Consider the following 11,618-nt stretch of genomic DNA (forward strand, 5'->3'; position numbering starts at 1 on the left):
GACTAAAGGTCATGCATATATGTCTCAGAATACACACATTTTACTGTGTCAAAATTACCTTTGTCTCTTAGTTGTCCCAGGCCATCCCAGGCTGACTGCCATCTTAGACATCTCCTCACCGGCTACTGACAGAAGAAATGAAACCCGGGCAAAGGCCTGCCTTCCATGAGCATGAAGGAAAATCAATCTTAATTGTTCCTCATTCTTGAAGGTGGGTCTGGCTTTCCCAATTCAGCTCACATTAGCAGGAAAACCCAGTCTGCTCAAAGCCCAAAGGACAGAATGAAGCACTGCCTAATGGAAGACTCACAGAACTGGCTTGATTTATATTTTATTCTAAACCAATTTAGGGTTGATGCAGAAAGAAAACAACATCTTTGAAGTTCTGAAAAACAAGACTTCAAAGATGTTTTCTTTTCTTCTCCATTGAGTCTTCTTTTTTTAGACTGTTTCCTGCATGTCTAAACAAAAAAGTCTTTGTTGAGAGATTTCAGATCCTGATTGACTTAAAAGAGGCTTTGAAATCAAGGGACAATTAAATTTACTTTCAGCTACATAGAGGAGGGATGGTATTCACTACTGTCAAGCATTGTGGGGAATCTGTCCTCATAAAATTCTACATTTCCTAAATTGAATTATAAACCCATTTTCCCTGGGAGAGATATAGTTTTAATCACATGGCCAAGCAAATGCTATTATGGTTTAGATTTCTTTAAATACTTTCCCAGGAAAAACTACTAATAGCTTTCTCTGAAGGTGCCCACCAAGACTTATTTATCTTGCTATTTCTCGAGGATACAGAAAGAAAGAATATAGGCGAAGAAGTCTTGTTTACGGCTCTAAATGCTAGAAATAATTAAGACAAGCAAGTATCTTATACAAAAAGCTCTCCTTACAGCAACCATGCCAGATGAGAAGGACAATTAAAAACAACACGAGTGCGTTTTTATCCAAGGCCTCAAACGAGGCCTTCAGAATCGCTTGGTCTTTGATCTCACCTGAAGAGCGGGCTGTCACAGCACACACAGTGATACATTCCTGGTGCCTTGTTATTCAGGTAGCTCCCACTGAAAGGCTGAAAGGCAATCCGATACATCGTGTTAGGTTTCTCATAACACCAACAGGCGATAATACAATAGATTTAAATCCAAGATGAAGTCCCCAAATAAAGGACTTTTGGTACTAATTTGACAAAGTGCAAATATCACCAGAGAGAAGATTACCACACTCCCAATGAAGCAGCCTGTGGGCTTCTTTACAACCCAGACTTTAATTGTGCCAAATATTCAAATTATTGACATTCATCATGCCCTGTATTTACATAGCACCTTTCCTCCGGGAACATCAAAGTCCATGAAAAGGGGAGAGAACAGTCCTCTGGATTGTGTAAGACTTCAGTCTCCATTTGAAAAGAGTCAATACAACAGGAATCTAGCTTTCTGTCGAAAACGCTTTGAAATCTCCAATTAAAGACAGAATATAATTACATAAAAAGTATCGCTCAGTGAGATCAGGATCATGCCTTTACATACTTAATAAATGTTAAATAACGAGTTAAGTTCTTCCAGTACCTAAGTGACGACTTAGATGTAATTACTATGCTCACTGCGGCTTCAGAATTTGCAGGTTTTCAAAGATTAAGAGGAACACAGAGACTTGAAGCAATGAGTGAGCTGAGTCAATGTTTTATTAAATGTTATTTTACAAACCGAATCTCATTTGTTTAAAAGAAAAAAAAAAGACAATTTTTGTCCAATTCTTCTTGTCAAAGAAAATTAAAGAAAAAGTAACCCTTTCACTAGCCAATTATGAACCACTGTCTCATTTTATGGGATGGAAGAGAAGCGGAAGTAGAGGAACACAGAGACTTGAACAGAACTGACTCAGGAAATGTTTTATTAAATGTTATTTTACAAACCGAATCTCATTTGTTTAAAAAAAAAAGACAATTTTTGTCCAATTCTTCTTGTCAAAGAAAATTAAAGAAAAAGTAACCCTTTCACTAGCCAACTATGAACCACTGTCTCATTTTATGGGATGGAAGAGAAGCGGAAGTACAGAATGGCTCACTGAGCCACAGAACTGACTCAGGAAATATGTTGGATTCTTCTGGCCACTCTCGATTTCTCAACTAAACAAGTTCACAGGTTAAACATTCAAATTCCCTGGAGTGGTATTAACAGCACATTTCCAGGGAGCTAAATAATGGACGATTTCAAATTAACCTACTGAGCCTACCATCTGGCCACACTTGGATGTTTTCCCTCTTTAAAGACCCTAAATGTAGCTGAAGAAATCGGATCAGTAGTGAGCTGGTGGCTCTATGGCCCATCCCCCTGAGCACTTGCTCCCAACATCGGTATGAATGAGCATCTGTCATGAGGAGGAAGTTTCACGTACCTCCCACCTGGGCTGATGAGAAACATGAGCCCAAGGGCTCCCAATCCTAAAGCTGATCCAGAAAAAACCTACTCATAGGATCCAGACAACCTGATAACATTAAAAATATAATTTTGTCATTGCATCATTACAGGGGCCAGCTGGACAGAGAAAGTAACAAAGAACTGGTATTATAGTTTAAAAAAAATGAAATAAAAAGGAAGCCCCAGCTGACATATTAGATGAAATGACATCTCCGAGCTGCCCCCTTGCCTGATTTCCTGATGTCTCCCTCTCCCTTCCCCAATTTCATATGAACCATAGCTCTTATTTAGGGCTAAACTCAGTTTCCATCTCAATTGTTTATACTCATGTTCATACTTGGAAACCTAACATGTGCCCAGTGGAGACTTACACGGGGCATGCATACCGGCTGTGCACATGAAGAAGGGGTTGGAGCAGGGGAAGAACACACCGGAGGCAAAGAATAATCAAACAGCCACTAATACAGGCCTGTATTTAGCTGTGGCAGGAGCAGTGGCAATGAAAAGAAGAGGATAAATTCAAGAATTATTTCGAAGAGAGAACTGAACGACTGTATGGGGAAGGGGACAGGGTCAGAGATGGCATGACTCTCAAGATACCCCTGGGGTTTTCAAGGTCTGTGCTATGGACGGAATGTTTGTAGAAGCCTAATCTCCAATGTGATGGTATTTGGAGGTGGGACCTTTGGAAGGTGACTAGGTCATGAGGGTGGAGCCCTCATGAATGGGATGGTGCCATTGTAAGAAGAGACACGAGAGAGAAACTGCTCTCTTTCTCCATCATGTGAGGACACAGCAAGAAGGCGGCCATCTGTAAACCAGGAGGAAAGCTTTCTCCAGTCATTGACTTGCCGGCTCCTCGATCTTGGACTTTCTAGCCTCCAGAACAGTGAGAAATAAATGTTTATTGTCTACGCCCTCCAGTCTATAGTATTCTGCTACAGCAGCTCAAACTGACTAAGACAGGCTATCTGGACCAATGGGAGTTCTCCCTTCTTTGATCTTGTCAATACAACATACCTGTTGGAAACAGATAACACCCTGAAAAGGGATGATTTGCAGATAATTTAATACAGAACTATTCACAAACTATTTCCACAAGGCGAATGGCAATCAACAAGGGAGGGTAAGCACCCCTGGGCCAATGACCATAAGAACACACTACCCCTCCTAGGCCTGTGGGACAAAGGCAGGGGCAGTTAGCAGAACCTGTGACACAGCAGCTGTAGGCGAGGGCTGCCTGTGCAGTTGCAATCTGGACAGAGAAAGTGGCAGGTAATACACATTTTAAAAAATTGAAATAAAAAGGAAGCCCCAGCTAACATATTAGATGAAATGACATCTCTGAGCTACCTCCCTGCCTGATTTCCTGATGTCTCCCTCTCCCTTCCCCAATTTCATACAGCCCTAGCTCTTACTTAGGGCTAAACTCAGCTTCCATCTCAATTGTTCATACTAGGGGAACACAGTTCCAGGGAAGATTGTGGTTCCCGACCTCTCTATTCTGCCACCTGATCTCCTGGCATCTCCCATTGGTCAAACTCAATCAGTAGCCAGAGGGCAAGGGAGATGGTTACTCTTCTCAGGGCTCAGAGCAGGTAAAGCAACAGATCTGGGGGCAGACACAGGCCTGCATAAAGCCTACCTCCTATTGATATCTGACTTTTAGTTATTGCTCAACCACGTTGTAAACTCCTTCACCATACCTAGCAGAGTGCTGGCACATTACTGCTGCCCAATAAAAACACGTGGAACTCATTGTTAATTTTGAGTCACCAAATAGAAAGCTTAGATGTTTTACTTCTCTTTCCTTAGGCCCATGAAGCCAACAAAAGCTTAAATTCTAAAAAGTTAAATGTGACAATGGATCAAGTGAAAAGGATTTATAACATTAGTTAAAAATAATGGATGAGGCTCATTTTGTAAAATGGCCAAATGCACAGAATATAATGTACCATCTGTCTGAGAATCTCAGATTTATTCTCCTCAACATCTGGCAGCTCATCTCCAGGCTCTCTATACTTACCAAACTCCGCCTGAGAGCAGGGCTGGCTTAGACTGTTCTGGGAATATACACTACTATACAGAGCACCACGTATGGCTCCCTTAAGCCATCTGCAATAATGGTGAATATAGTCTCTTTCCCAGTAAAGGATTTATTAAAATGCCGCCCACAGGAAGTTTTCAAAAATACCAGTCTTTCATGAAAATCTATTGGGATCTGCTGGCCTGTCTTATGACTGCAGCATAGGAGAAGTTGAGGGTGAGACCATGATTATAAGGCCACATGCAATTGGAGAGCTACTTGAACTTTTGCAGGGACTGCTAAGGTAAAGATATAAATACTCTACAACTTTGCAAAACCACTGTGCTGTGGTCCTCTATGGGGTCTGCTTCACAAATGAAAGCATCTAATAACAAGTTCAATAATTATATTCCAGTGTCCATATTTGGGTCTAAGACAGGCCACTTGTTAAGAAATGCAGGGCTGTAAAAATGATACTGTCATGAGGAACCACTGAGGACTGTTCTCTCAGGAAATGAATAGGTGAGATTGTTGAATACAGTGTAAATAATGTTTCCACCTCTTAGTCTTCAGTCATTTAACATTCAGAAAATTTATTTTTTATTGCCAGACACCATGTTATGTGCTAGGAATACATCAATGATGGACAATGCTATGAAGAAAAAGGGCTGTTTAAAGCAAACCCAGCTTGGGGCTGAGAAAAGGCTTCTCTAAGGAAATGAAATATGGGCTGAGAGCTGAAATATAGGTCTGAATGAATTGGAGGGAGGGGGTGTGATGAGCAAGGAGAACACAGGTACAAGGGCCCTAGGAGAAAAGTGAGCCCAGGACGTTTGAGAGGTGAAAAGACAGTGTGGTTAAAGTGCAGAGATCGAGAGGTAAAAAGGCAGGATTTGAGGATGGGGATGGGAGGTAAGGGGCCAGATCCCTTAGGTCCTTGTTATCTATTTAAACCCTTTTCTCTTTGCCTTCAAAGCAGTGGGAGCCACGGAAGGATTTTGAGCAGGGGAGCGATGTGGTCAGATTTGCGTTTTGAAAAGATCTTTGGTGGCCCTGTGGGGAATGGCTAGATGAGCAGCAAGAATGGCTGTGAGTAGAACAGTTGGAGGCTACTACAGTCTGACTAGCGAGAGAGGGTGGGAACCTGGGCCAGCATGGCAGCAGGAGCAGTGGACAGCAGGAGAGTGAGTGGGAGGTAATTTGGGAGGCAGAAGGGATGGAGGGTGGAGAGTGACATGGCCCAGGGAAGGTGTCTGGTTTCTACAGCTGGGTGGACAGCAATGGCCTGAGAACAACGAAGGGCCCGGATCTGTCGAGTAGATGATGATGAGTTAGGTTTTGTGATTAGGTCTACCCCAATCCTGATCCCCAGGCCTGCAAGCAGAAAACTGTCCGTCCGTTTAGCTTACCGGTTCAGTTCCTTTTTCTCTGGTGACATAGAACTGCTCGGGAGTCAGCTTCTTTCGCCACTCACTCTTGGTGAGAGATGGCTCACGCTTTGTAAGAGACCCTGTATTGTTAAATAAGATTTATTTTTTATTAAAACAAAAGGGCATAATAACCTTTTCTTCCTCAGCCTGTCTCCTAAAGGGCACTATCCCTCAGCAGAATAAGTCCGTCCCTTCCCCTCTCTCACTCCTTTATTCTTCAGGGACCAGAAAGCTCTGGTACAAAATGCTTTAATTGAGTCATTAGTTTAATAAGAAATGAGTAATAAGTAGAGAGCCCGTTTTCTAGTCCTCCTAGAGCACAGAAGTTAAAGAGGCAGCTGAAATATGAAATAATGCCAAATAAATTCTCCTCAGGTACCTAAGGGTAGAAATTGATCCTTCTTCCATTACTTATGTTCAAAGGAGAAGTTTCTGTCAGGATACATCTGGGAGTAGTTGAGTGATTGGAGAGAAAAGAACGTTGAGCTAGTGGATTATTAAACTCCTTTCCCTTGCGGGTTTATAAAGATATCTCTGACTTTGTTTGGCAAGGGAGGTCTTTATTAAAAAACCTTTTTGTGAGGAAAAAAGACTGCTATAGCATATACTCCTGAAAGGGAAACTGAGACCCACCATAATCTATTCTAATGCTTCATGGTTTTTGTTCACATTTTGTTCCTTCTACTCTCTCTGGCTTCTACTTCTATCCCTATGGAAATACAGCTCATTAACACGTAATTTTTCAGGAACCCAGCTCTTGGGAAGCAAAGCAAAATGTATTTATGTGACAATAATTACTGGTCAGTGGCCTTTAGAGTTATCAGGCAGGATGCCAAGTAACAAATGCAGAAGGAACGATAAAAATGTTTAAGTCACCATTTTTGCAATCACTAAAATAATCACTGATTCAAGTAAGAATCATCAGGGGAGTCCAAACTCCCTAGGTAAAAGGCTGTTGAAGAATGGAATAGTCAAAGATTTTCAAACTATGATGTCAAACATTAATTACTAGGAAGAAAATATTCCTTGACAATGGAAAAATGAAGAAGTCATCACCTTAACCAAGTACGCAAAGTTAGCATCAGCAACAGTAGGGCAAGCTGACATAATGTGCCTTGCGTGTGATGCACTAGGAACACATCAACACCCCCACCCCCCCGCCAATCCCCTCTCCCCCTGACTGCACTGAATCTGTTCTCAGACGGCTCACTGAGGACTTTTAAGTAAAAGAAGTGTCCCTAGGAACACTTCACCCCTATCTCCTTTACTTCTCGATAATACTGACACTTGATATTCTCTCTTTTGGGGTATGTTCTATTCCTTTGGCTTCCATGACACCAAATTCTCTTGAGCATCCGATTACTCCATTTTAGTATCTTTACTCAACTCCCCTTCCTCTAGCCATCCCTGGTATCTTGGTGTGCTTCAGAGGAATCTATCCGTCCTAGGCTTTCTTCTGTCATCCCTCCACACCTGCCTCCTGGATGGTTTCATCCATCTGGTAGCTTCAAGACCCACCTACATCATGAGACTCCCAAATATATTTTTCTCCCCATCCTCAATCTCTCTGCTGAGCTCCAGATCCATATACAGGGGTGGGCAAAAGTAGGCTTACAGTTGCAGGTGACTTTTTTTTGTTAATAAAGCTATTATAATAATCATAATCTGCATGTCTTTTTCCATTTGAACAACTGTAGACCTACTTTTGCCTATCCTGTATAATCAACACTTGGCTATCTCTACTAGGATGTCCCATCTCAAACAACATGCACAAAAGGCCTTTATGTATCTCCCCCACCCCAACCCAAATCTGCTCCCCTTCTCACATGTTCTAGCTCATCTACCCCATGATTTAAACCAGAAAGCCAGGCCATGATCCATGATTCTTCCCTTTTGCTTGCACCAAGCCCTGTGGGTCCTACTTCCTAAATAACTCTAGATCTGTTCATTCTCACTTTTCTGCTGCCACCTTGCATTAGGCCGCCATTCTCTCCAGCATAGATTATTATAAAAGTCTCATTCGTATGCCCTTGCCTATCCTAACCACTTCCTTTTCTCACTGCCCCAAACTGTTCAATGCAACATAATATACTCAAGTTAAATTCCAAACTCTTTAATGTGACATCAAGGCCCTGTGTGATTTGGCCCTAGTTACCACCTTCAACTCCTCCCTTCCACTATGCTCCAGTTCTTCTGAACTGCAGTCCTGAGTCTCCAGAATTTGTCATGGTTTGCCCAGCTTTTTACTTGTTGTTAAGATGGAGTGAAAACTTCCCAGATCCTTACATTCTGATCCAGAAACTGGAGACCTTCAATCTCTGGTCTCAGTTTATATGTTAATTCTCCAGGAGACCGTCCCTGAACACCACCACCCCTTCCCCAAGTCTAGGCTGCAAGATCCTCCTCTGTGTTCTTCCTTTATAGACTATTTAATCACCATGATGGGAAGCTAATTTGTCTGGGTGTCTATAAAGTCTACCGAGTCTATAAAGCAGTAAGATAGACGCCAGACTAGAAGCTGAACATCTGAAAGAATTGTCTTTGTTCAAGGTGTCCCTAGTATATACTGTAGTGCTTTGGCATTTAATATTCATTTCTTCATTCATTCAGTCAACAAATATTTATACAACACCTACTGTATGCCAGATACTATTCTAAATGTTAGGGATTTAGGGGTAAAGAAAACAGATAAGAATCACTGCCGTTAGGGAGTAGAGGTAAAATTAACTAAATAAGTAAGGGACATAGACCTTTAGGTGATTTTTCAAAAATCACAAAGGCAAGCAGAGAGTGAGAATGTGTGTATACGTTTATTTATGTGTGTATATATATGTGCACATGTACACACACACACACACACACAATTTCCAATAGAGTAGTCAGAGAAGGCCTTATTAAGAAGATGACTTAAAGGAAATGAACAAACATGCCATGGGAGTATGTACAAGAGCACTGTAGGTGAGAAAGAAAAACAGGTGGGGTGGGGCCTGGCATGCCTGATGAACAGTAAGGAGACCAAAGGCACTGGATGGAGTGAGCAAGGGAAGGGTTGTGGGAGTGAGAACAGAAAGGTAATGAAGGCCAGATCAGTTAGGGCCTTGAAGGCTACTGTAAAGACATTGGCTTTTATTCTGAGTAAGTTTGGAAGTCACTCGAAGGTTAGCAGAGGCATAACATGACCTAACATTTAAAAAGGATTAGTGGCTGACATATGTTAAAAAAAAAATGAAGCAGGGCAAAGGCTGAAGCTGGGAAATCAGTATGAAGGTAACGAATAATCTGGCTGAGAGATGGAAGAGACTGGGATCAGGGGGGGAGCAGCAGTGCTTGGAGTGGTCAGGCACTAGAAGCATTCTGGTGGCAGAGCAGGAAGATGTGCGGATGGGTCAGACAGGGAGTATGAGAAGAAAAGGGTCACAGGTCACTACTCCAAGGCTTTGGTCGTGCACTGGACAAAGGGGAAGACTACAGAAGAAGCAGGTGTGGAAGCTTGGTGTTAGATGTAAGTTTAACAATGTCAATTAGATATTCAAATGGAGAGGTCAGGTAGGCAGTTGGATATACATGGATTTAGAGTTCAGGGAGAGGCTCAAGGTAGAGATGTACATTTGGGACTCCTCAGCATTAAGATGTATTTAAAGCCCCAAGTCCATGAGTATAGACAGAATAGAGAGGCCCAAGGGCTTAAAACTCAGAGGCACTCCAAACATGCAGGCTGAGGATATGGGGAGGAATGGACAGAGATGGAATGGAACTGAAAGAATGTGGTGTCCTGGGCACTAAGTATTTTAAGAAAAATGGCATAATCTACTGTTTTGAAAGATCAAGAAAGAGATGAATGATAACTGACCACTGAGTTTAGCAATGTGGAGATCACTGGAAAAGAGGAGTGTAGGTGAATCTGATTGGAATAGATTGAATAAAAGAAAAGAGAGAGGGAAAGGAAGATGGTGTCTGGGGGAAGCTGGAAAGGAAAGACCTCAAAAGCATATTTTAATATGAGAAAATCACAGTATTCTAGTATGTTGATGGGACTAAGATGGAGATGATAAATTGATGATTTAGGAAAGAAAGGGGATAATTGTGGAGTTATTTTTTGAGTACACCAAATATGGAAAACAATTAAATAAATTGAGAAAAATTTACTCACTACATAAGCTTTAGATAACTAAGATGATAATATGGGAGTTTTATAAAGCACTGCAAGCTTAAATACCAACAGAATGGTTGAAACATTTTAAAATCATTTTAGGCTAGGTTATCAGGTAGAGTTGTTTTGTTCCTATTTTAAGAGCAAACAGGATGAGAACTAGTTTTAATGGACATGAATTATTTGCTTCAGCACAAGGGAAGTAAAAGGCATTCCATTTTAGACTACTTAAAAGACTGGTAGATGTATGGGTATAACTACATTTTACAAGCCTTCAACCAAGGGCAAGATGCTAAGAGATGACCAGTGCGAATGTGTCAGAGTGATCTAAGCTGGGACCTGTCACACAAAGGCCACCCCAAAAGGTGAAAAATTGTAAAGAGTTAAAACAGGCTTTGCTAGTGAGAATGGACTGTCCTCGATTTCTCCTTCTAGAGCATAAACTCTGGTCTAGAGAGGAATTTATGAAATCTGAACCATGGCTATCACTGACATCTACCAAGGAAAGGAGCAACAGAGCACCTTGATGAAAACTCTCCTTACCCTTCAAATACCTGTCCTGCCATGCCACTCCACGTGTATTCTTGGCTCTGGCAAAGATCTTGCATTATTTCTATGGGTAGCTAAGTAGAGGATCAACTTTTGGTATTGAGGTTGGGATTTATAGTCTGTAAAGCTGCCATTATCTTCCTATTTCCTTTTGGGGAGGGAGTGGAACGGGATTGGAGGGAAAAACCTATTGTCTCCTGGAAGTATTGCCTTAGTGTCTTTCAGCCTGCAGTTCAATATAACAGTTAATACTGGAAAGTGGGAATTCATGAAGGGCCAGGTTCAGTGGGATTCCCATGCTTCAGCTTTGAACCTAAGGCATGAATCCTGTTTGAGCTCCCAGCTCCCTCTCCCCTAGCTCCATATTTTACTTCACCTGTTACAGAGTGCCTACCTGCTTTCAGACACTCACCTTCTTCCTCTGCCCTAATCGTTTTTAGTTTAAAATGTATATTTAAATTCTTAAACAAAATAATTACTCCTTCATTTAATACAATAAGAAACCACATTTTTCATGGCTCTTCTAATCCTTATCTATATGTACCTTTTACGCTATTATTGTGTGGGAAGGTTTCATTGATGGGTATCAATGTTCAGACTAGTTGATGAGGCACAAATTCAAGCACCAATTACACAACATTTTGTTGCCAATCTGCCAGTGTGGATGACTGTTTCAAGGGGAAATAGACTCTGCCTTGATAGGCAAATGGTCAGTTGAATGCTCTCAGAGCAGGATATATGTGGTCTGCATCACTTGCAGCGGTTTAAGCCGGGTGTTATGAACTGAATGGTGAAACCCCCCCTTACCCCCAAACACACTTCATATGTCCCAATCCTCGGTATCTCAGAATGTAATCGTATTTGGAGATAGGACTTTTAAAGAGATGATTATGTTAAAATGAGGCCATTAGGATGGGCCCTAAACCAGTCGTAGGCAAACTGCGGCTCAGGAGCCACATGCAGCTCTTTGGCCCCTTGAGTGTGGCTCTTCCACAAAATACCGACTTCTGCGCATGGGCCACGAAGTTTCAAGAAGTGTC

At 41.7% G+C, this 11,618-nt stretch overlaps 1 protein-coding gene across 1 annotated transcript in view; it reads right to left on the minus strand.

Moving 5' to 3' along the window:
• Nucleotides 1-11,618, minus strand: part of MSRB2 (methionine sulfoxide reductase B2) — a 23,493-nt gene that overhangs the window by 8,733 nt on the left and 3,142 nt on the right. Inside the window, exons 2-3 of the mRNA XM_006094276.3 lie at nucleotides 5,859-5,959; nucleotides 999-1,075 (exon numbers count right to left, since the gene is read on the minus strand). Of these exons, the coding sequence (XP_006094338.1) occupies nucleotides 999-1,075; nucleotides 5,859-5,959 (178 nt within the window). The remainder of the gene's footprint in view (nucleotides 1-998; nucleotides 1,076-5,858; nucleotides 5,960-11,618) is intronic.

Source organism: Myotis lucifugus, unplaced genomic scaffold (assembly GCF_000147115.1).
Source record: "Myotis lucifugus unplaced genomic scaffold, Myoluc2.0 scaffold_132, whole genome shotgun sequence".
Taxonomy (NCBI): Eukaryota; Metazoa; Chordata; class Mammalia; order Chiroptera; family Vespertilionidae; genus Myotis; species Myotis lucifugus.